Raw genomic sequence first — 26142 nt, forward strand, 5'->3', positions numbered from 1 at the left:
ATAAACTCCAATGGCTCCCCATTACCTCTAAGAATAAAAACAAAATTCTTTGGCTTTTAAAGCTCTTTGTAACCTGGCTCCTTCCTACCTTTCCAATATTCTACTTTCCTCCCCTTCATACTCTGCAATCCAGTGACACTGGCCTCCCTGCTATTCCTCCCACAAGGCACTCATCTCTTGATTCCTTGAATTTTCACTGAGTCTCTCCCATGCCAAGAATACTTTCCCTTCTCATCTCTCTCCCTTAACTTCCCTGGCTTCAAGTCTCAAATAAAATATCAGTTTCTTCAAGAAGCCTTTCTCAGTCGCCTTGATGGCAATATCTTCCCTTGGAGCTGTCCTATAACTTTTGTTGTTCAATTGTTTCAGTCCTGTCTGACTCTGCATGACCCCATTTGAGAATTTCTTTGCAAAGTTATTGGAGTGGTTTGCCATTTCCTTCTGAAGCACATTTTACAGATGAGGAAACTGAGGCAAACAGGGTAAAGTGACTTGCCCAGGGTCACAAGGCTAGTATGTGTCTGAGGCTGGACTTAAAGTCAGGTCTTTCTGACTCCAGGCCCAGCACTCTATCCACTGCACTGTGTAGCTTCCTGGACTCTACCTTATCCTACATATATCATTTGTATGTAGTTGTTGTGCATATTTTAGACTGTGACATCCTTGACAGCAAAGACTGCACATATTGCCTGGCATATAACAAGTATCTAATAAATATTTCTTGACTTAGTTTGAAGAGGTTGATAGGAACAGACTTTATGGAAAGCAGACTTTGGCCAGTCAGTCAGTCAATAAACATTTATTAAGTGCCTACTATGAGCCAGGTAGGTAACAGGGAGCCATCGAAAGCTTTTTTTTTTCTCATACACAGTTCTTTATTTTTTATTAATTAATTTATTTTTAGTTTTCAACATTCACTTCCATAAGCTTTTGAATTTGAAATTTTCTCCCCCTCCCTCCCCAAGACAGTATGTAATCTGATATAGGCTCTACATATATTCCTATTAAACATTTTCACATTAGTCATGTTGTAAAGAAGAATTAGAACCAATAGGAGGAACTGTAAGAAGAAACAAAACAGAAGGAAAAAAAGAGCAAATATTATGCTTCTATCTGTATTCAGATGCCATAGTTCTTTCTCTAGATGTGGACAGCATTTTCTATTATGAGACTTTTGAAGATGTCTTAGATCCTTGCATTGCTGAGAAGAGCTAAGTCTATCAAAGTTAGTCATCGCACAAGGTGGCTATTACCATGTACAATGTTCTCTTGGTTCTGCTCACTTCACTCAGCATCAGTCCATACAAGTCTTTCCAGGTTTTTCTAAAGTCCACTTGCTCATCATTTCTTATAGCACAATAGTATTCCATTATATTCATATACCACTTGTTCAGCCATTCTCCAGTTGATGGGCATCCCCTCATTTTCCAATTCTTTGCCACCACACAAAGAGCTGCTATAAATATTTTTGTACATGTGGGTCCTTTTTCCATTTGTATGATCTCTTTGGGATATACCCTTACAAGTGCTATTGCTGGGTCAAAGGGTATGCACATTTTTATAGCCCTTTGGGCATAGTTCCAAATTGCTCTCCAAAATGGTTGGATCCATCAAAGGCTTTTTAAGCAGGTCTAACATATAAAATGACACTCCAGGAAAATGAATCTAGCAGCAGATATACGGAATTGGCATTAGAGCCTATTGCAATGGTTCAGGTATCTTATTCTGTCTCCTTGTCCCCAAAGTACAGAACAGAGTAATCTCCAAGTTCCTGCTTAGCTTTCAATTGTATAAGCCTTCCTCTTCAGAGACAGAATATTAACCAATCCATTTCACTGTGAGGAATAGTAATAGCCATGAGAGAATTGTGGTGTATGTGGAAAATTTTTTTGAAAATGATCGAATTAAAATACCTGTTCTCAAGCTCTCAATTCCTTGAGGGAAGGACTGTTTTTATCTTAGTATTTTCAGAGTCTGATGCTGGCCTGTGCTGTTGTATTCATATCATAAAGTAGGATTTAAAACTTAGAAATACACTAGTCTACCCCCTTCATTTTATTGATGAGGAAAATGAAACTCAGAAAGTGAAGGTCACATCTGAACTCTGAATCAAAATCAAGTCCTTTTGCCATTACTACTCCATGTTGCATTTCAGCTTAAGATGGCTTTGAATGGTGAAACATTTAAGATTAATGTAATTTCATTCCATTCTGTTGTTTATACAATGATTACTCAGAGATGACTGCAAAGGTAAAAGGAGAATGAAAGTGTATTGCACCAAAAAAAAAAAAATTGAGTCTGTTGGAAATCTTGGCTGTTCTATGGAAAAGGAACATATAGGTAGATGCTGGTCTCTTGAGGGAAAGCATGCCCAGACAAATGTCAAGTTGAGCTCCATCATTGACTTTCAGGCTCTTGGGCACAAAGGTGTATCTCTCAGCCTCTTCCCTCTTCTCCTCCCTGTTCCTGTAACACTTGGAACCATATACAATTTATGTGAGAGAATGGAAAGTGGGAGATGGTGGAAAGAGCAGAGGATGACCATGAATGTTCATTACTCTCAGTTGGCTTTGACTTGCCCATAGTAGGATCTTAATAAATGTTTGTTGATTTGAATGGGGCGGGGAAGGAAGGGAACAACACTATATTAGGAGTCTAGGTTTTAATCTGGCTCATTACCCTTACTAACCATACCGCAGGATCATAGATTTAGAGCTGGAAGGGACCTCAGAAGTCACCTAATTCAACCCTTTCATTTGTACAGAAAACTAAAGCCCAGACAAGTTAAGTGAATTGTCCAGTCACCCAATTAGTAAATAGCAAAGTTAGGATTTGAACTCAGGTTCCATGATCCAAAATATAGCTCTATATTATCAGTTCATACAAATGATCCCATTTCTCTGAATTCCTTCACATTTGTCCTCATAGGACAAGAGTATTCCATTCTGCTAACAGTTTGTTTGGCTATAATTTCAATCAATGATTGGTTCCCATCTGAATGTTTTTTGGGTGTTTTGTTTTGGGTTTGTTTGTTTTTTTTTTTTGCTACCAAAAAATGTTGCATTGAATGTTAGATTTTGTGTGTGTGTGTGTGTGTGACCATGTGTGTGTATGAAACCTTGGACAAATCAGTTTACTTTCTGCCAAACCTGTTTCCTCACCTGTAAGATAGAGACAATAATACTTGCTTTACTTACCTCCTAGGGTTGTTGTAAGGAAAGGAAGACTTAAAATGGTAGAGAAATGGAAGTTTGTTAGAGTTGCTTGCTCAATACTTTTTTTTTTTTAAGGCTACTTCCTGTGGAAGGAGAACCACAGCTCCACAGGAGCTGGAAGAGTCCCTGGAGATCATCATAACCCACCCACTCCCATTCTGTGGGCAGGTAAGTGGCACAGCGGCTAGAAAGCTGGGCTTGGAGTCACGAAGAACTAAGTTCATATCTGGCCTCTGACATTCATTAGCTATGTGATCCTGGAAAAATCACTTAGCCTGTTTGCCTCAGTTTGCTCAACTGTAAAATGAGTATAATAGCATCTACCTCTCAGGGTTGTTGTGAGGATCAGAAATTTGCAAAGCACTTAGCACAGTGCTGGATATGTAGTAGGTGCCATTTAAATGCTTATTCCCTCCCCTTTCAGTTGCCTGGCAAGCCATGAAGTTATTGCAAGGATCCTTAGGATCTAGAACTAAACAAAAAATGTCTGTACACTAAATAATGTCTCACATGTACAGAAACTATGACTTCTCAAATGCATGTAGATGCTGTTGTGGCTAATTAGCAGGTTGTCATTACGGACTTTCTCAGTAGACACTGAAAATTTACTACCATTTAAAGGGACCTGTAATTCTTTTTTTAAACATCAGAAAGGAGTCTTCAAACTCAAAAATATTGGGAACTATTGGTCTAGTCTATCAATCCCTTCATTTGATAGTTAAGGAAACTGAGGTCCACAAACAAGTTGTTTGTCACACAAAGAGTAAGGAGAAAAGGAATGATAGCTTTGATGCTACTTTTTCAAAGAGTATTAAGAATATGTAATTAATGTGTAGTTATTTGAGTTACTTAGAAAAAGAGCATTACAAAAATGCAAGGAATTTTGAGTGCTTTCCAACACATTTTAAATTATCTTATGAGGCGTCATCCAGGTACCCATTAAAAAGAGTCATCCTATCTTGGACATCACTTATCCTAACCTAGATAGAACCTGTAAACACTGGGATTGCATTTTCTCTAAGTTTTATTAAGTACCAAGAATCACAAAATGTTGGAATTGGAAGGAACCCTAAAAGAGAGGTGAAAGCTGAAAGAGATTTTAGATAGATAATGTCAGAGCTTGGAGGGTTCCGAGAACAGAGAATGTCAGAAACAGGAAAGATTGGAAAGCCCACCATCTAACTTCCTCATTTTACAAATGAAGAAAATGAGGCCTAGAGAAGAGGAGGGACTTGCCCAGAGTCACAGCTAGTGAGGGGCTGAGGCAGGATTACAAACCAAGCTTGATTCCCTGTCTCTTATTCTTGATTACACTACGCAGCAAACTCCCATTATATCATACACCAGATTTATTTTAAATATTAGCCTTCTGATTATTTATAAAAGCAAAAAATAGATCACTTTACCATTAGGAAAGCTGCACTGGCTTCGGAACCTATAAACAAAGATTCTAATTCCATTTTTGCAACTGATTTGCTTTTTTGACACTGGATAAATCAGTTTCTCTCTAAGTCTGTTTCCTAATCTGCAAAATGAGGGGACTGGCCAAAATAATCTCTAAAATCTCTTCAAGCTCTAATTATGGAGTAGAAGGACCCTTATATCCAATTCTTAGGAGTCTGGGATTCTTATGTCAAAATCTTGCTCTACATAATGAGTAAATTTGCAAACTGCTGCCTTTGGTCCACCATGCTCTGCCCCTAGGTTTACCCTCAAATGATCCTTTTTGGATCTGAGAGGAAGTGGTGATTGCAGCAGACTCCAAGGAAAAAAAATTGTGATCGCTTCCAGATGAGTTGATTATCTAAACTTAACATTCCTCCTTGTTCTTAGAATTTCCACTTTTGGCCTTCCACCTCCAGCCTTCCACACAATTCAAAATGAAACAATAGGAAACAGCTTCTGCCCCAGGGTCATTCAAGATGAGAGCAGATCCAAAGCTATAGATAACATCCTTGTGGAAACACTTTGCAAACTTTATTTGGTCAGATTCAAAAATAGCCATTCAACAATACAATCAAATTAGACCACACCAGCAAAATGCAATTATAGCTTGGTTGTACATACATATATACACATACACATATATAAGGGAAAAAATGTAAACAGATTTTGAAGAGCCAAATGCAAAATTATCCAGTTACGTTCAGTCCTGAATCTCTGTATTTCTTATACCAAGCCCATGAAGATCTTTTCTTAGAGTTGCATGAGGAAAGTAATGTTCATTAAATGCTAACCCAGCTTTTGTACATGGTGAGGGGCAATGGGATATAATGGAATGAGAACTAAAGTCAGTGCCTAGGTTTGAGTTCTATCTAACTTTGCCATTTACTGGGTCTATCACCTTAGGTAAAACACTACCTTCTCTAAATTCCAGGTTTCCATCTGTAAAATGGGACATTCGTACTGCATGTTTCCTGGGACTGTTAGGTGGTAAAGCCTTTGTCTAGTGCTATACAAACCGGGTGGTGTTATTACTGTATTCAACTCAATAAGCAGTAAGTAGCTACTCTGTGGGCAGCACTGGGCTAGGCTCTGGGGAAGTGAATGAATGAATGAAGTCTTTATGAAGCACTAATGTGCAAAGCACTGGAGGTGCAGATAGAAAATTGAAACAGACTGTACTTTCAAGGAGCTCACATTCTAATAGGGGAAAAAACACATAAAGGTTTCAGCTGATGAAAAGTCCATGGAACTTAGAATGCATCTTCTTTAATGTCATTTGCACTGATAAAACCATATTCATTTCCCATACTGAACCATTTCACAAAATTGAGCCAAGGTATAGTCTTCTCTCCACAGTAGAGTTTACATGCAGTAGAAGGATATGATATACAAAAATAATAACTCAGAACACATAAGCACAGATGCATCAGAGAGGTTCAAAATATAAAACATAATATAAATGCATTAGAGAGGTATAAGAAAAAGGGCTATGTAAGGTCTGAGGCGGGGAAAGTTGTTACTGGTCAGTTATTAAGTGATGGAGTACCAAACAAAGTAAAAGGCAGTCCTTGCTCTCAAGAAGCTTACAGTCTAATGGAGGAGACAACATACAATGTGTAAACAAACTACAGACAGGATAAATAAGAAAAAATTAATAAGGGGAAGGCACTGGAATTAGGAAAGATTGGTGGAATTTTAGCTGTGGCTAGAAGGAAGCCAGGAGGCATCTCCTAAAGTAGTAAAGTGGGAGGATCAGGAAAAACTTTTGGAGGTCTTTGAAGTCACTTCTCTGAATAAAGACATTTGTGCAACCAGGTGAGCCATGTGAACGACAACTAGAAAGATCCTTAGAGGTCATCTGATTGAAAATTCCCCAACCACAAACTGAGGCCCAGAGAGGTTAAGTGATTTGTCCAAGAACACAAAGGGAATAATTAGCAGGGGCATTGGCAGCCCCAGAGCTGGTGCCCTTTCCAACATACCAAGTTTCCTTTCCATTCTGATTAAGTTCTCTGTGATCCTTGCAATGCCAAAGTCATTCACCTAAATGAGTTCCAAAAACATATTGTTCTGGGCCAAATTATACAGTGTCAACACAGAGTATATATATTTATATATGTTGGCAGGGTAGGATACTTTTGGGGCACCACCACAATATTCCAGCATCCTGTGCCCAGCTGAGTTTCTATCACTTTAAAGCCATGAATTCCTTATAATTTGTTTCCAGAAGGGTATGTTAGAGAGAACTGAACTCTCATAGCCATGGGGGAGAAGAGAGCCTCTGAGGAGCTGAATTGATAATTAAATTTGAAGTGGAACAAGTGTGTACTTTTGCCAAAAGCCCTGCACTGATTCAATGATTGCATCCATCATAAGAAGGGAGAGGGAGGGAGAGAAAAGGGGACAAGAATAGACAACATGCTTTGGACAGCATCTTGCTTAGATGGTGGGTAACGTGACCAGACAGAAACACAAAATACTCAACATTAGCTGAATTTGGTCAGCATCACACTATTCTCTTGGCTAAACATTTATCAGAAGCTATTTCCCCATGGAGCTGATCAGTTTCTTAAATGGTTAACTAGAAACTGTGTTTAAAAAGCCAAGGAGAAAGGGGTTTATCCAAATGACTGTTGTTGACTGAATAATGAGATAGCATAGTTGTGCTGATTGTACCAAGCTAAAGACCACCTTCCTCAGTAAGATCCAAGGTCATTGAAGAAAAATAATTGGTCTATCAATCCACATTGAGAAAACAAAGTAGATGAAAGAAAACCTACATCATACAGGTGGATGGGCGATCCACTGAGCCAGTTCGTAAAAACATATATAAACAGACCAGTGTATAGAATAAGATTGGGCTTGACTGCAGTTAGGACACTGTGCAGGACTTTTAAAGGTACCAAGCCACTGCCTATCACAAAAGCCCACCTTTAAGTTACACAACTGCAAATCACAGTACGCTGTGATCTCAAAAACCCAAACTGTAGGTCACCCGAAGGCCAAAGATGACGGCATTAGAGAGTAGTGGAATGAGTAGATCTTCTTTACAAAATTTAGAGGATCGTAGAATTGGGAGGGACCTCAGATATCATCTAGTCCAGGGGTGGGGAACCTGTGGGTCCTCAAGTGTGGCATTTGACTGAATCCAAACTTGGACTCAGTCAAGAGGCTGCACCCAAGCACCTAGAGGTGCTGAAGTTCGAGTCCCTCATTTTAGAGATGAGAAAACTGAGGCCCAGTGAGACTAAGTGATTTGTCCAAGGTCACATTAGTGATAAAGTGGTAGAACTGAGGTCAATGAAGTCAAGAATCACAGAGGATAAGAAGACTGGAGCACTTATGCACTGGCAGATGGAGTACTGACAGGGCACAGAAAGATACCATGAACAAATTGCAGCGTCTTGTCCTTTCCAATTGTGCTGGTAGGGCTGGAGAAGAATTGCACAATTTGTATTTTCACTTTGTCATTTTTGGAAGTACATCATTCTTCTCTATCCCTGGCTCATACTGGAATAGAAACAACTTTTAATTAGGGGAACACCAATATTAACTTCCAGTACTAATATCAAAGAAGCAAGTATAAGAGGTCTAAACAGGTCCTCACACTCTCTTCTTACACAGAGTGCTTCAGTTTATTTAACAAAACCATATACGTTAATTAAGTACCTACTGTGTGAAATGAACACAGTGCAAAGAAGACACAAAGATAAATAAGGCACAGTACCCACCATCAAGAAGATTCTGATCTGATGATGGGAATATGATATGTGTGCTGATAAATCATAACAATAATATTTATATGTGCTTTAAAGTTCATAAAACGTCTTACAAATATTACCACATTTGATCCTGGGAGGTAGATGCTACTATGAGCTCCATTCTACAGATGAAGAAACTGAGGCAGAGGTGAAGTGACTTGCCCAGGGTCAGACAGCTAGTATCTTGAGGCTAAATTTGAACCAGGTCTTCCTGACTCCAGATCCAGCACCATATCCACTGTGTCACCTAACTATACCTTAAATATTATAAATGAGAATGTAATAAATATAAACATCTAATGTGTTATCAGATTGAATGGAAGGTTCATATCCAGTTTGAGATCAAGCAATCAGAGATGGTTTCATAGGGGAGGTAGCATTCAAACTAGGCCTTCAGGAATGGGCAAAGTGTCAACAGGCAGAGTTATGGACAAGGGGTAATTCCAGGCACAAGAAACAGTATTAGCAAAGGTGTGGAGGTAGGGAAACACAGGGTCAAACTGGGCTAAAATACAGATTATGTCAATGGGAAGATAAAGCCGGAAATATAGAGAAGTGCCAGGTTGTTCAGAGCCTTGAATTCCAGTCACAGGAGTTTGGTCTTTTTAGTGGGCAGTGGGAAAGTCCATTCTCTCCCAACAGCCCTGGCTGCTGCCACACCAGAATCAGATAGCTGGTTGTATCAGAAAAGTATAAAACTGAATTGTGCCAACACTAGTTTGCCTAATTCACGGTCTAATACCCTCAGTTGTTTGCTGGAGCCAAAACTCATGTAGGCTTCAGTGGTGTTGTGTGTAGGAAAAGAGGGTTCTCTGAGGTGACAAAGAGGTGTTCCTTATGCCCCTAGGCAGGAAGGAGAGAGGTGAGGCTTCATGTTATTAATCAATCATTTTAACAACTTATATAGCACAATACACTTATTGAGAATTCAGAAGCACTGATTATATTTAAATTTGTATTGTATTTTTCTTCGTGAGGCAACCTGGTATAGTGACAAGAAAGTCAGCCTCAAAGCCAAGAAGACCTAGGGTCAATCTTGCCTCTGACATACAGTGTGTGGCTCTGGACAAGTCCCTTAACCTCTAAGCACTCTAGGGTAGAGAAGGTGCCAAACTGCCCTGGCAGCCTTCTCACCCAAGACTTCTCCAGACCAGTGAAGTAACAGGTCCAGTTCTTATTTTCCATGTACATCTCAGCCCTGCCCCAGACCTTTTCTCTGCTTATCTTTTATTACATTGGATTGATTCAATATCTATCTCCCCACTTAGTGCCTTGCATAATGAGGAAGAAAAGGCAGAAGGGTAAGGAAAGCAAAGCCTCTAAAATCCAAATCTTGTTCACTATAACCAGCAGCAGCAGCAGCAATCTGCTGCCCTGAGATATACAAGGTGGAACCTCTTCTGTAAACTAGACATCAAGCCATGAGTAGGGAAGGACACACAACAGCTGGTGTTTGGGGAGAACGCTGGAGGAGCTTCAACCAGGTGGTCACAGCTGCAGGCACATCAGTCTTCTTTGCATTCACAACACAGAGTAAGAAACACACAAGACCTCATCCTATTTTCATTTAATTTATTTCTCCTAAGACCTTCTTCTTGCAATTTCCAGAGAGAAAATACAAAACAAGAAACAGACTTGGTTTCAAATACATAAACAGTGTGCTGGAGTAGAAAGCGTTTACTGATAACATTGTTAGAGAAGAATTTCAGCTTACTCCAGGGCACTTCAATATTCCTGAGGAATAAACATGATTTCTCTTCCTCCCACTGGGATGTTCTCAGTCATAAGTCACTGCTCCTGTAAGGCAAGAGCACTCAGATTATTGCTGCAGAGACAAGGTACGGACTCCCTTTTTAACCGCCCGATTCATGCCAGACCCCCAGGGCTTCAACGTGGCCATGATCTTCTGCAAGTCAGAGGCTGGGACCTCGCCTCCTCCACTGCTGGGAAGCTTCTTCAACAAAGCACTGCCTTCTTCCCATCTCACTTCACAAAGGATAAGATCCCCCAAGTCTTTTAAAATTTCAAGCAAAGCCCCACCAGCCATCTGTGAACTGACTAAACTGTTAGAGACAGATTTGGGGCCACTAATTCATCTAAGCCTCAAATCAGTATCACATTCTTTTTGAAGAGGAAAGGATGACAGCACCAGAGCAAAAACTCAAGTTCAGATAAAGGAAGAAAGCCATTCTCTAATGGGACAGGCCTGATTGTTGGGGGAAAAAAAAAACACAAATCATTTTCTACTCTAACCACCAACCGTTAAGTAAACACCGTACAGCTAATCACCCTTGGGCCACTACCCATGACAGAACATCTTGGACCAATGTCAAGGTTTGAAACAATTAAGCCTCATTGGCTGCCCCCCTTCTTTGTGCCCAAGCACATGGCTGGTCTGTGCCAGGAAAATGGCCAGGCAAGGAGTGGGGGGGGGGGGGACGGACAGCCTGTCCTCAGCCTCAATGCCACGCAAACAGCTGTGCTGCTTCTCAGCACTGGCCCACTGATTACCTCATCCTGAGCTGGACCACCCTTAGCTACGGGACAGAAATTATTCAGTAAGATGGAAGAGGAGGCTGCCAGACTTCTTAGCACGCCAACCCTCCCTGCTCCAAACCCTCTTCGGCTCTCACTAAGTCATCTTGCAGTGAGTCCAGCATGGTTTAAAATGAAGACTGCCAAACAGCTAGTGGAGTCTCATTATTTGGCCTTGGAATCTGGTAACCCCGTCATTAGGTGCCCTTGAATAAGTCACTTTCCATTTTTGAGCCTCAGTCTCTATATCTGTGAAATGGTTTCTGTGAAGATGAATGTAGTGGGTATAGTTTTTGATGGAAAGTTAATGCTGTTATGCCTTGTACCCAGCTCCACCTTCAACACCATTTAATAGAGGGCAGAGGTGCTTTACCTTTAAATGCTTTCTTTCATCAAAGGTCCATGTGGTTATGGGCTCTACTTTGTAATGGGGGCTGAGGCACGAACCCCCTACACTGGAGGAAGAGATGTACTTTTTATTCGCCCATCACCAAAACTTCTTACCAAGGGACCTTCCCCCTAAGTGAAGCAGGGCAGGGAAAGTTGTTAACACTCCAAGTGGCACTGAACATTCTTCCCTCAAATCACAGGATTAAACATCATAAAGGCAAATCGATCAAACCCCCCAAATGACCATATTTGTACATGCGATGTCATAAGATTACAGGATTTAGATCGGGAAGGGCCATTAGTGGTCTTTGATTCCAACTTCATTTATTATTTTAATAGATGAGGAAACTAAGGCCAAAAGACATTAAAGTGATTTCCCAAAGGTACCTAGTAAGTGGAATAACCAGAACATAAATCTTTTCCAAATCCAGCTATGTTTTCACCATACCATACTTCCTCCCAATGTATGACTGTGTCATTTCCCAAATTGTTTCAATCACTAATATCCATCATAGATGGGCAGCAGCACAAGAATAGGACCCTCTAGGATTTGAGCCCCAGCTCAACCACAGAAGCCATGTGAGACCATTTCAACCGTTTATTACCTATGTCACCTTAGGCCAGTCACTTAAGGCCTCAGTTTTCTCACCTGTTTTAAAAAAGGAGGTTAAATAACATGGCCTCTAAGATCCATTCCAGCTTTAAATCTTGATCCTCTTAACTCTGTGTGTGATTTTGTAGAAGTCCATTTACCATTTTTAATCTCAATTTCCTCCTTTATGAAATGAGAGGCTTGGAAGGATCTCTAAGGTTCCTTCCTATGATCCTATAAGACACCCTTCCAGTTTTTTTTGTTTTTTTTTTTCTTTTTTTGTGTTCTATGGTCTCTTCCAAATCCCAACATTAAAGGCTCTAAGGTTTCCTTATAGATCTAGCAATGTATCTATTCCCATGATTTTCACAGATGACTTAAATGCCCTGTTAGCAAGTCAATAACTCCTCAGTGCCTCAATTTTCCCACCTATACCCAAAAACAAAAACAAACAAAACCAGGTAATCCCCAGCTGCTGTAAAACTGGGTTATGAGGGTGAGATACTGTGGAACACTGAACCTGGAACAAAGCTGTTCTATGTGTACTGTTTGTTTGATTCCAAGTGAGAAGCTTTCAAAGACAGAAATCCATACATCAATAGGTTTATCTAAATGAATGCAAACAAATATCTGAGAGTAGAAAAGGCTGAATCTCAGGTTGATTTGGCTCTTAAGACCTAGAGAATTTAGCACTAAATGTAGGATTTAGAGCCAGAAAGAATCTTCCCTATCACCTTAATTAAAGCCTCATTTTAAAGAGGGGGAGCCTGAGCCTCAGAGAGGGTAAGAACCTGGCCCATGGTCACAAATGCTAAGGAGCAGAGCCAGCCTTTGAGCCCAGGCCCTTTCCCTCCAAATCCAAAGCTCTTTATAAAACAGCACATGGCTTCAAGGGTTAGCTTACAGAAGAGAAGACTGAAAGGAAATAGCAGAGCTGTGTTCAAGTTTTGACTTGTGTTTAGGGATGACTGTATTCACTTTTAACACAGTTAGTTAAATGTCAAAATGCACTTTAGACCCCAAAGGAGCCAAGCAAGCTCAGAGAGCTTCTCCAAGTTCTCTGCCATGGATGGCGCTCTTTAGCCCTGGCAAGAAACGTATTTCCTCTGGAAGAAAGAAGGCAGAGTGAGTCAATATAAGGGAAAGGAAATATCAGTTCTGTACGTACTTTGACATATTTTCCATGCAGAAGATATGGGGCCTGGAAATCATGCTGACAGTTGGAGTAAGCCATTCCCAACCCCATGCCAGAACCAAAGGCTAATGGCCACATCCTTCCTAAGGGAAAGAAAAGCAAAAAAGAAAAAAAATACTAATCCAAAAACGTTAAGAAAAAACATAGCTTAAGTTATTACTCGAGCATACCAAATACACTAGCCCTCAACAAACATTAAATCCTTTCCACATCAAGGAAGAGAATCTGCCAGCCTTCCTCAGCTCAATCCTGGCCTTGCCACTTCCTGACTGTGTGACTGTCAACAAGTCACCACCTCATGGGGCCTCATTTTTCCTTCTCGATCAAATGAGGGCTCTGTGCCTTCCAGCTCCGATACCCTTTGATTCTATTGGCAATGTGTGTGTGCTTCATGGCAAAGAAAGAGCAGCAAAGGTCAATTAACCAACTCATCTAGAATTTATGGGACACTACCAAGATCTGACAACTTCAACAAGCAATTTGTTAAGGAGCCCTACTGTACTAGATCCTGGAAAAGTTACAAGGATTCTTTGCCCTCAGAGAACTCAAATTGAGAATGGGAGCTCTCTTCCTTTTTCATATGTGACTATTAGCAAATGAGGAAACTTTTTATACAGTTACATCAAGTCTACTATTACAGGCTTATGGACAAGTCACTTTTTTTCTCCTCTGGGCCTGAGTTTCTTCATTTGTAAAAGGAGGGAGTTGGGCTAGATCAGGGGTGGGGAACCTTTGGCCTCAAGGCCACATATGGCCCTCTAGGTCTGCAAGTGCAGCCCTGTGACTGAATCCAAACTTTACAGAACAAATCCCCTTAATAAAAGGATTTGTTCTGTAAAACTTGGACTCAGTCAAAAGGCCACACCCAAGCACCTAGAAGGCCACATGTAGCCTCAAGGCCCCAGGTTCCCCACCCCTGAGTTAGATCATCTCCCAATTCCCACCCAATTCTAATTCTATGATACCATGTTCTTAATAAACCATTATTCTTCATAAGTGAAAAAGATCCTAAAATATTAATGCACTAATTAGGACTCCTTATTTTTTGTCAGCTTTGAATATGCTCGTAGTCATTTCTTTACAGTAAGACTGCACAACAAAGCATGGACATGCTATCACTTGTGCCACAGTGGAACTCTGCCTAGAACAATCAAGGTGGCCAAGAATGACGGGTGTTTGTGTTCCTGCAACTTCTATCAAGAAGTCCCCCCCACTCTTGGAAAAAGTGGGTGGGGTGTCACAAGCCCTGAGGCCTAGGGCAGGTACTTGTATAAGTAGGGGCAAGTTGATTGCCCTCTGTATTCCTCCTTCTGGAAGATGGTCACCTCAGAGGATTGTTATGTATTAGAGAAATGGGCATAATATCTATCAAAAAATACAATGTCTGCACCCAAGAAAGCATGCTAAATAGGTCCACCAATATGACTGTGAAATCCCTTTGAACAAGAAAGGCAGCTTTGCTGATGTCTGCCCCTTGCTCACACCAGTCTCCACTTCTGTCAGGCCCTTATAGGTCTTTCCTATCCCCTGGGCCTCAGTTCAAATGCTGCCTCCTCTGGGAAGCCTTCTCTGATCCCTCAGCCAGAAACCATCTCACTCCTCAAGCATACGCTCCCCACCTCTGAGGACACTGACTTCATCTCCCCTACTGGGCTCTAAGCTTCTTGAGGATTGAAGCCTCACTGCTTCAATGTTTAGTCCAGAGAAGCTAAAGCTAAAGCTAAAACCTTGGCCTTATTAATCTTCATGTCTCTCACAATGCATCACACATAGGAGCTTTGTACATGGCAGGAGTTCAAGAAAAGTTTGTGGAATGGTCATCAAAATGGAAAAGTATCAATTAATTAGAAATCTGTTTCCCTGCTGAGCCTTGTGATTTCACACAAGTGGTTAAGTCTTGATCAACGCTCAGGACAATTTCTGAGCTGTCCAACCTATCTGGACTGGATCTGAGCCTACCTTACACAGCAATGGGAGGGCTGGCATCCCCACATGTTTGCTTTTCCCCAATGTTTGCTTTTGAGGCATTTACTCTAACACACAAGAAATTTCAAATAATGGTCACACTTACTTTTGAAGAATGTAAGTGAGAAAACAATTCCCAATCCAAACCCTGTACCTGTAGAAAGAGAGAACAAAAAAGAGCCACGTTAAGCCTATTTATCAGAAAATAAATTACCCCATCCCCATTCAATTACTAGTAATCCAATTAACATTTAATTTTTAGATTTTTGTCCACCAGCAAAACATAAACCTATTTCCCCCTGAACACTAGGAGTAGAGTTGCTAGTAGAATTCCTAACTCCAATAATCTTCATTTTTGTCCTCTCTTCCTGATTAACCTAATTGCTTCTACTTCAGCAACTAGAGATAAAAACTCCATTCCTCCCCTTCACACAAAGACAATACAACAGAATTGGAAGGCAACATATTGGAGTGGAAAGAGATTTATGGTCAGTTGACTTGATTCAAATTGCAGCTACGCTACTGACTATGTGACCTTGGGAAGGGCATGTTACCCCTCTGGGCTTTCATTTCCTCTTCTATAAAGTGAGAAGGTTTGATCAGATCAGTTCTTAACTTTATGTTATAGTCCCCTTTTGGGAGTTTGTAAGCTACAGATCCCTTCAAAGAATTGTTTTTAAATAATTGAACAAAATGTTAAATTTCAGTTAGGTTAAGTGAAGATAAAGATGTAATTTTTTCCCCTATCCAAGTTCATTGTCTCCTTGAAACTGATCCACTTACCCTGACCCATTCCCCAGGATTAGATGCTCTCTAAGACTCCTTCTAATTCTAAATCTATGATCCTATGACAACACCTGAACAGTGGTGTAGTTTAAATCACACCAGAAGGGATACCTTGAAGACAGCTGGTGTGAACTATACTGATATAGTATAACTATATATATGTAAAACTGATAGTTAAACTGAAGGTCTGAGAAAAAATGTAGTTAGAACCATAGAACCTGAGTTCCAATACCAGTTCTATGTAACTTTAGACAGGTAACTTACTTTCTCTAAGCTTCAGTACCATCATACACAGAACGAGGGCCTGGAAGACTCCTTCCAACCAGTTTTCACATGGCAAAGTCTCTATTACCACCACCTATCACCATCCTGGCTGTTGTCCTTCGTACAGTGTGTCCATGTCCTTTTTCAACTGTGTTGTTAAGAATGGTACACAATAACTCCAGATGTACGTGTAACCAAGACAGTGGACAGCAGGGCCATCAACTCCCACAGTCTAGACGATGAGCAACCTGAGGTCATGGTGGCATTTTTGGCTGCCATGTGACCCTATCGAATCATACTCAGCTTGCAGTCCACTCAAATCCTATTGAAAGGATCTCTAAGGCTCGAAAACTAGTGGAGAGCTTTCTTCAGACTTTTGAAATTGCTACAAAGCACTGCTACATTACTTGGGTTCTCTCACCTATCCTGCATGAGGATCCTACCCACAGGGTAAGGCATTAATGAGATGCAGTAACTGTGTCTTAGAACACATTTCAGGTGAAGGAGGTATGTTGAAAAATCTAGCAAAAGAACCATTTCCCCGAGGTATAATGGAACTGCGGTGTAATGATACTGGCCTGGGGGTCAAAAATCTGGGTCTGAATCCTGTTTGCAGCTTTCTAGTTAAGTAACCTGAAGTCCTAATCTAGAAAATGGGCATGACAAAATACTTGCTCTACCGATCTCATAACACTGCTGTGAAGGAATAATGCAATTGAAAACTGCAAAAGGCAGCTATACTTTGATTAAATGTAATTACCAATCTCAATCCCAGGGGAAAGATGATGAAATAACTTCCTCTTCATAGAGAAAAGGCAGACTATGGGCATGGAATATTGCATATCCATGCACTGTGAGAAGCATTCACTATTTGGGTTGGTTTTATTTAACTGTTTTTTCTGTTACAAGGGGTGGTTTAACAGAGGAGCACATTGGTAAATGGCTTTAACTCTTTTTAAAAAGATAATATGGAAATGTAAGCTATTATTGTCATGTCTCTATTAAAGTCAGAGGATCACAGATTTAGAAAAGGAAGGGACATCAAGTCCAACCTACTAATTTCACAATGGGGAAAGTGAGGCCCAGAAAGGTTAAGTGTCTCGCCCAGGGTCAGGTTAACACCTAATAAGTGTCTGAGACAGTATTCTAATTCAGGTCTTCTGGACTCCAAGTCCAGGACTCTCTTTCCTGTACCACCTGGCCGTCTCCAATGCCCCAGAATCACAGAATTCGGAGTTGGAAGAGACTTCTGTGGCAGGCTGTGTAGCCCAATCCATGCCTGAACAAGAATCCCTTCTACTCCACACCCAAAAATGGTCATGAGGTTTTTCCTTGAGATCTCCAAGTGAGGAAGCCGCTCCCCCCTTTTTGGACAGTAAAGTGCTTGGTGAATTCTTCCTGAGCTCCAGCCTGAAGGTGCCTCTTTGCAACTTCTACCTATTATTCTTAGATCTGTACTCTCTGGCCAAACAGAACAAACCTAATGCTTCTGCCATGTGACTACCTTTCAAATATCTGGAGAAAATCATCATGTTCCCCCAAGAAGACATCTCTTCTCCAGACTAAACACCCCCAATTTCTTCAAGGGATCTCATATGATATGAACTCCAGACCCTTCATCAACATTTTTGCCATCATCTGGAAAATTCAGCTTTTCAATGTCTTTCCTAAAAACGTAGCAGCGCCCAAGACTGAACACAATATTCCAGATGTCTTATGAGAGGTCTAGTGCAGAAGGATAATCACCTCCCTAGTCATGGACACTGTCTCTTAACAAAGCCTAAGATTACATTCGCTTTCTTGCCTGCTCCATGACATTGCTGACTCATATTGAACTTACATTCCACTAAACTAGATCTTTCATAGACAAGCTTCTGTCCAGGCATGCTTCCTCCATCTTGTACATATGTGTGAAATTGAGTCTTTGAATCCAAGTAAAAGACTTTATATTTAACCTTATTAAATTGAATCTTATCAGATTCAGTCCAATGATATAGCCTATCAATATCTTTATGAATCCTGACTCTCTCACCCAATGTATTATCTACCCCATCTCAGCTTTGCATAGTCTATAAATTTGAAAAGCATGCTACCTGTATCTTTATTCAAGTCACTGATAAAAATGTTTAACAGCATACATCTCTATTTCATCAGAGTCCTCATATAACCTGAAACTAAAGATGATGGCACTTTGAACCAGGCCATCCTATTGGCTCCAAATTCACCTAACTATACTGCTGTCTAGCTCACATCACATCTTTCCATCTTTTCCACAGGAATAGCATAAGCCTGTATCAAATGTCTTGCTAAGGACTAGGTGAACTCTCTACAGAATTCACCTGACTACCAGAACAAGGAAGGATCAGAAATGAATGAACACAATGACCCAGTGTTTGATCAACCTGAAAAAATAAATGACTTTGGAAAGAACCCCCTATTTAATAAGAACTGCAAAAAAAAAAAAAAAATGGAGAATAGTCTGGCAAAAGTTAGGCTCATACCAATATCTTATATCACATACCACAATATATTTAGAATAGATACTTGACCTGACTATTAAAGACCATACCATAAAAATATCAGAAGAGAAATAGATCATATACTATTAAAGTCAGGGGATGAATTCTTAAGCAAATATGAGACAGAGGCAATTACAAAAGATAAAAGAGAGAATTTTGATTACAATCACATTTGGCACAAGCAAAATTAAAAACACATCTATGATAAGAAGGGAAGCCATCATGGGGGAAGAGGTCTTTGTATAAAACATATCTGATGAGGAGTTGATATCCAAGATAAGTAGACATCTAGCAAAAATATGTGTAAGAGTCACATATGTAAATATGCAAAAGTCATTCCCCAACAGATGTGACCAAAGGATATGAACAGACTGTTCTCAAAAGGAAAATTGCAAACTATTAACAACCACATGAACTAATGCTCTAAATCACTAAAAATAAGAGAAATGCAAATAAAAATAACCCTCAGGTTTTACCTCTTACCCAACAAACTGGTAAAGATGATAAATGATGGGAACAGTCAATGTTGGAGGGGCTATAAAAAGATAGATGAGGATACCAATGCATGTAGGCAGAGCTGTGAAATGGTAGAACCATTTTGGAAAGCATTTTGGAATGATGCAAATAAAGTGACTAAAATGTCCATATTCTTTGACCCAGAGATTTCACTAGTAGACATATAATCCAAGGAAGTTATTAATAAAAAAAGAAAGGCTCAATATACACCAAATTGTTTACAGTAGCACTTTTCAGTAACAGCAATGAACTGGAAACAAAGTGGATATCCACTGATTAGAGATGGCTAAACAAATTTTGGTAGACAAATACAATGGACTATTACTGTGCTATAAGAAAAGAGTATAACGAATATGGAGAAGCATGGGAAAGCTTACAATTAAATGATGCAAACTGAAATAAGCAGAACCAGGAAAACATTATACACAACCGAATGTTACAAAATTAGCAAACTTAGCCTCAAAGAAGAGATATGAGAAGACTCTTGCCCCCAACCCCACTCCTTTACAAAGGTAAGGTCCAAAGACTAGAACCCAGCAATATTACATATTGCCTACATCGTAATATTGCATATAAATGTTTCCATATCTTGACTGATCTTACTCAATTTTTTTCTTCTTTCTCTTTTTCTTTCCTTTAAAAAAAAAAACCCACAAAACTCTGTTATAAAGGATAGCTCCCTAAGAGAGGGAGGAGTAAGAGCACGGGGAAATCTAGGTGATGTAGAAAAAAAAGACATTAAAAAAATCTATTTAAATTGTTTTCATTGCTATATCACATTCATTTACAAATACATCCTTCTTCCCAGTCAGTGAACCATCCCTTGTAAGAAAGACTTAAAAAGAAAGAAAAAAAATCAGTTCAACAAGTCAACATTTAGAAGGGAACAAAAAAACATATTTTCGTTAATTAAAAAAGACTTAAGAACACCAGCCCTGAAGTCAGGAGGACCTGAGTTCAAATCCGGCCTCAGACCAAACACTTGACACTTACTAGCTGTGTGACCTTGGGCAAGTCACTTAACCCCAATTGCCTCACTAAAAAAACAAAACAAAACAAAAAAACTTAGAAACCTTTTTTTGGGGGGGGGGAGGCTAGGTAATGGGGTTAAGTGACTTGCCCAGGGTCACATAGCTAGTAAATGTTATGTAAAATCTTTAAATTTGAAAGAAGAAATCACAGAGCACTAGCATCCTCATTTTACTATTAATTATCCTCTGCACTAAAACTGGTCTTAAATATAAAGACAAAATACAAATATATTTTAATGACATAGCACTAATACCTGCTTTTAAATTTTCCATGAATCTTCAATTGCAACAAAAACATAAATATCACCCCCAAAAAACCCTGAATGTGATCTACCACCTATGATCTACCACCTTTCACTAAAGCTGGAGTACTTTTTTTAAAAAACACCCCATATATGAGATGAAAGAGATGAAATTCAATCTATTACATTTGTTCCAGAATTAATACAATTGCTTTTAAAAGACCTTTTCTCTTCCATGAATAGTTTTCACAATCCAATTATAAAAGACCTACTTGCTTTACAAGGATACTTTGATTTAAGTCCAAACTTTCCAAACATGCAACTTACTTCAGTGACAACCCACCAATTGGTCTCCATGTAACCAATACCATTTATCATTAAGCACAAGGTTGAATTCTCCCTTGTTTTATTTAGTGTCTCAGTATTGGGGCTTACATCCCCAAAATTTTGCATATCTAACCAAAATTTCATGCTGTTTTGGTATGAAGATTAAAGTAATCAATCAGCAGGCTGCTCTAACATTATCTGAGTCATCCATGTCATCTCCAAGCAAGGAGAAACTGGGGCCTCATTCATACCACTTTTCCAAGGGAGGTTTCTAATTCATCTACTTCCCTTCTAATACCTCTGCAACAGCCCAGCCACTGCTGGCCTGAAGAATTATGCTTTGAGGAAGAATTACTATCTAAAAAAATTCATAAAACTGTTTTGACCCCTGACCCAGGGTGCCTTCTGACAAGACTTTCCTACCACATGTGCCATTAGGCCTTCTCATTTGCTCTGACTGCTGGCCTGTAAAGATCTAAATTTGAACTGAAAATGATTACTTTACAAAGGCCAACAAAGACAGCATTAGGTGTTGTTTTTACTGTTAAACTTGAAAAGCCAGAAGTAAACAGCTACCACCTACTACTTCTAATACCACATGGATCTTTTATATCCAACTTAAACAATTGGTCAATCAATGAAAAATTATAGTGAGGCATAGTTTGCACCATTTGAATGCCATGCCTGTTTTCAGAATTTCCATACAACCAATTAAAATTTGGTGCAGCAGAAAACAGAAGTAAATAGATCAGTTTATAAAATATAGTCAGGGATGCCAGATGATAAGGGTGAACCAGATATCAGAAGGCAGGGATCTTAAAGAAGATCAAGAAATCCTCCTCCAATTTCTTCCCCCAATGAGATTACTACCTTCCAAGTAAAGAGTGCCAGGATTGTTCCTGCCAGCCAAATGAGATGCTGCCAGAAAATGATCCATGGTCCCCATGCAGCAATGCAGAACATCAGTACTAGGCAATCAGGCTACTAACAAGTATACACAAGGCCAAGTGGTTGTTAGGATTCATGACCGTCCTGATGGGGTAGTGGAAAGGGCTCTGGATTTAGAGTCAAAAGATGTGGGTTCAAATCCAAGCTTTTCTACTGACAACTACCTATGTGACCATGGGCAAACTACCAGACCTCTCAGGACCTTCTAATAATCTATAAGGTCTAAATCTAAGAATTGATCTAGCTCTGTACATGGGCTACCTGGGCTGTGGGGCAGGGGTTCAAGTAATTCAGAAGAGATTTACCGAGACTGATTCTCTCTAGCAAGTATATATCACTGCCCAGTTTATGAAATGACACTGAGTTTAATTTCAAGGCTATTTGCCTCACCCCCTTGCAGCTGAGAGATGAGTAACGTGGCAAATTAGTACTAGAACATGAGGTAAAGAATTTGGACTGGCTTACAGATTTCAAACCAGGCAATGTGATGGAGAAATGGGCCAGTAAAAACAGAATAGGTTACAATCACAGCTTTAGGTCTTCTACATCTGGAGGCAATTTGGGGGCAAATAAATTGAAAGCCCAAAGGAAAAAAACATTTCAGCATTTTTCTTCTCCCTCATACTCTACTGCCTGTCTTCTTTTCCCCCTATGGGAGGTATGCTCTCTGATGATCAACTTTTCCTAGCACTAGACCAAGAATAAGGCTAAATCTGCTTCTACCAGTATCAATCAATCCAAAACAACATGAGAAAATAAGACTTTCAGAGCTGAAAGAGACTTTAATCCATCCTGCTCATTCTACACAAAAGGAAAAGGAGGCCCTTGGAGATTCTCTCCAACTAGACCATACACATCTTTAGGGCAGGGATGGACAGAAATCAAGTCTTACTGTAGCTCCTAGGGCCTATCATGTTTAAAGATGTTTACTAAATACATATTTGCTGAAATGAGATAAAGTAAGTGAGGTGCCAACCCACCCTCACACAATTAAGCAGATAAAAGATCTGGAATCACCCTGTCTCCAATGTTCAGTTTCTCCCAAATCATACCTGGTTCAATATGGGGATGCCCATCAAAGGATCTATGATTTCTTCAGTGCAAGGAGCTAAGGCACATAAAGGTTAAAAGATTCTCCCAGGGTCACAGAGCTACACTAGGTAGGACTTCAAGCCAGATGTTTCAGGGTCCACACCAACCAAGCACTCTATCCACAGCACCATTCTGCCCTCTGAACAAATATTTAACTAGAAAACTTCTATATTCCCCAGATTTTACTTCTGACTCCTCCACCTCAGGTTTCAATCAATGCCTCCCTGAGATATGGAAGTGACTAGGTTCTCAAAGGATTTGCCAAAGAAATACAAGCTCTGGCTGGGCTTAACACTCCACAAGACTTTAAACACAGGCCCAGTAATAGACTCTGTCTTTATTCCCAGGACTAACCTAGCTAATTTCACTACCAGAGGATTGACCACTGGGTAATTTTTTTTCAGTCACAACTCATTAAACCAACCTGGAAATGTGGCATGGAGTACCAAGAATCCTTCAAAGTTTGCCTCAAGTGCCACCAAATTCACAAGACTTTCACAGGTAAACCCCAGTTTTGTCAGAACCCAACCCAGAAATTGCTTGTGTGTGTGTGTGTGTGTTTTACTCCCTTTCTCCCTTCAGCTCTTGGTCAGCAGCTGTTTTTATCTCTCTGTGTCCCCTCAATTTAGCACAGTGCCTGGCACATAGTAGGAACTTAATAAACAAATTGCTAATAGAGCCTTGGTCCAGGAAACAAGAGACCCAAGTTCAAGTCCTGATTTTTCCACTTCCCTTCCAAGTTTGCTCATGTGTACAATACAGGTGGGGACAGAACTAAAGGATCTCTCAAGTTCTTGCTGGCTAACATTCTTTGATCCTATATACCAAGACATGAAGGACATGCTTTATGTCACTGGAATAAGTATAGACACCCAAGATATCACACTGACTCTTGCTATCATGAAGTACAAATACTTTTAAGTATCAACCAGTATGCAACTTTTATAACCACTAAGATGAGTAAAAATGTCTGTGAATTTAAATATATGGTTAAAATCAGTTTAGACTAGCAAAAGGAATTACCAAAGAACCTGCTATGTGGTCAGAAAGAAAATATACAAACCTCATTCACATGATTAAGAAATATTTATTACCTATAACAATCACATGACATTTCCCTTTCATTAGTGGTTAATTTTTGCAGCTCCTCCCCTTTCTTTAAAGGCAGAAATCTACAAGTCTCTTTCTGTGACCAATATATATATATATATCAGCAGAAGCTGCTCATATGCACACAAATACTATCAACAAAAAATAGGCTGCAGGTTTGTTTCACTTGGTTAGTGATCTCAGTTCTATGTGAGATAAACAACGGTGGAACCTGCTGATGAGTTTTACAGGTTCAAGTTCTCACATGCTCAATTTCCTTTTAAAAGGCAACATGTTGCTTCAAAGAACCTCCCACCTGATCTGGGGACACTAACTCTGCAGCTGTTTCTCCTCCAAGATCAGCACCTCTAGGCAAGGCCAGGCTTTAACTTCATAACAATAAAACATGAAAGGTTTGTCTTACAAGGAAAACAGGCCAACTAAAAAAAGAGAGGATTTTTTTCCCCCGCCCTGGGCCAATTTTATTCTGTTACTTTCTTTGCATGTCAGGCTCTCTCGGAGGAAAATGCCAAAGGAAAGGAGTCCAAAGCATTTTTCACCTCCCTAAGGTGAATGTTTAACTAGGAAAATTGTTTATTCAGCCCTAAGTTTACTTTTCCCTCCAACATATTTTATTAGTGTGGTGGATATAAACCTTGTGATGACTGCCTATGGTCCTGACAATGAGACTTGCTGCAAGTACAAAAAGGAGCCATACAGAATTAACACAAGAAAGAGCTGATGTTCTAAAACTTTCTGGAACAAACTCTTTTGGCACTTAAGTCTCTCAGAAAGAAATTACCATGCCCTAAATCAATGTGCTATACACTCAAACGTGTGCTGTATGCCCAAAAAAAATCATAAAACTCTCTAGTAGACAAATACAAATCTCAAGATATACCAAGTCCTCAACTGATCACCTGGGAAAAGACTTTAATAATATTAATAAAACTTGGGGGGGATGCTAGTTGTCCTTTTTGCTCCTTTGTTTATGCCCATGAACTTTACAACTTAAAATAATGCCAAGATATGTTTGGCTTTCCCAGCCTGAGACAACAGACTCAAATACATTCACTGGTAATCAATCAATGAGCATTTATTAAGTTCCTACTACATAACCAGGCACTGAGGGATACAAAAGAATAACACTTCCTAATCTCCAGTTTACAGTCTAGCAAAGGGACATAACATATATAACAGGCACAAAATAGATACAAGATAATCTTGGCTGGGGAGGAGAGGCACTAGCAACTGGGAGAGTAATAAACATTAAAAAGACCTTAGACTTTCTTTATTAATGTAATAACTGCTTTTTATGTGATAATTATCAAGTCCTCAACTCCATTTCCCTGCTTATATTTAATAGCTGAGTTTTGCAAAAGGGGAATCTATTACTATACCTAAAAGTTGGTTATTGAGGATATTAAATATGAAAAATCAGCCAATTTCACAGGATTGCAGATTTAGAGCTGAAAGAGACCTGTCTGAGTCCATCTAATCCAACTGCCACATTTTACAATATAGTGAATGACGGGCTAAACTTGTAGTTGGGAAGACCTGAGTTCAAATTCTTCTTCTGGAATTCACCAGGTGTGTGGCCCTGGGCAAATCATTAAGTATATACTCATATGTGTTCCTGTTCTCTTCCCCTTTAGAAGATATACTCCTCGAGAGCAGGTACTGTTTCATTTTTGCTTTTGAATCTCTTAACATTCTGCACAGTGCCTGACACTGAGCAAGTGTTTAATAAATGCTTGTTGATTGATTAACTTCTCCGAGAACCAGATTACCCTTCTGAAAAACAGGAATAGAGATAGGGATTAGACCTGGGATTTTACTGGTATAAGAAATCCAGGGTAAGGAAATTCCCTCTACCAGAGTAAGTTGCACCTTCTCTGCAACTCATCATCTTACAGAGTTACCTAGAGCACTGAGTGGTCAAGACACAAGGTCAAATGGTCAGTATGTGTCAGAGGCAGGACTTGAACCCAACTCTTCCTAACTCCAAGGCCAACTCTCTACTATGCACATTGCCTCTAAAATAGAGGTGACGCCTATATTACCTACTTTGCTGGGTTGTTATAAGGCTCAAATGAGGTTAGAGATTTAAAGGGCATTTCAAACTTCAAAGTGTTGTATAAACCTCAGTAATTATTATGAATTTTGTTCTCATCTGTTATGACATCATCATCATCATCATCATCATCATCATCATCATCATCATCATCA

At 39.7% G+C, this 26142-nt stretch overlaps 1 protein-coding gene across 1 annotated transcript in view; it reads right to left on the minus strand.

Moving 5' to 3' along the window:
* Window positions 1-9977: 9977 nt before the first annotated feature.
* LOC114028461 (MICOS complex subunit Mic10) overlaps window positions 9978-26142 on the minus strand; it is a 43075-nt gene continuing 26910 nt past the window's right edge. The window contains exons 2-4 of the mRNA XM_027842696.1: window positions 15206-15253; window positions 13108-13217; window positions 9978-10219 (exon numbers count right to left, since the gene is read on the minus strand). Of these exons, the coding sequence (XP_027698497.1) occupies window positions 10211-10219; window positions 13108-13217; window positions 15206-15253 (167 nt within the window). The 3' untranslated portion in view covers window positions 9978-10210. The remainder of the gene's footprint in view (window positions 10220-13107; window positions 13218-15205; window positions 15254-26142) is intronic.

The sequence above is a fragment of the Vombatus ursinus genome, unplaced genomic scaffold (genome assembly GCF_900497805.2).
Source record: "Vombatus ursinus unplaced genomic scaffold, bare-nosed wombat genome assembly UNPS02014884.1, whole genome shotgun sequence".
Classification (NCBI taxonomy): domain Eukaryota; kingdom Metazoa; phylum Chordata; class Mammalia; order Diprotodontia; family Vombatidae; genus Vombatus; species Vombatus ursinus.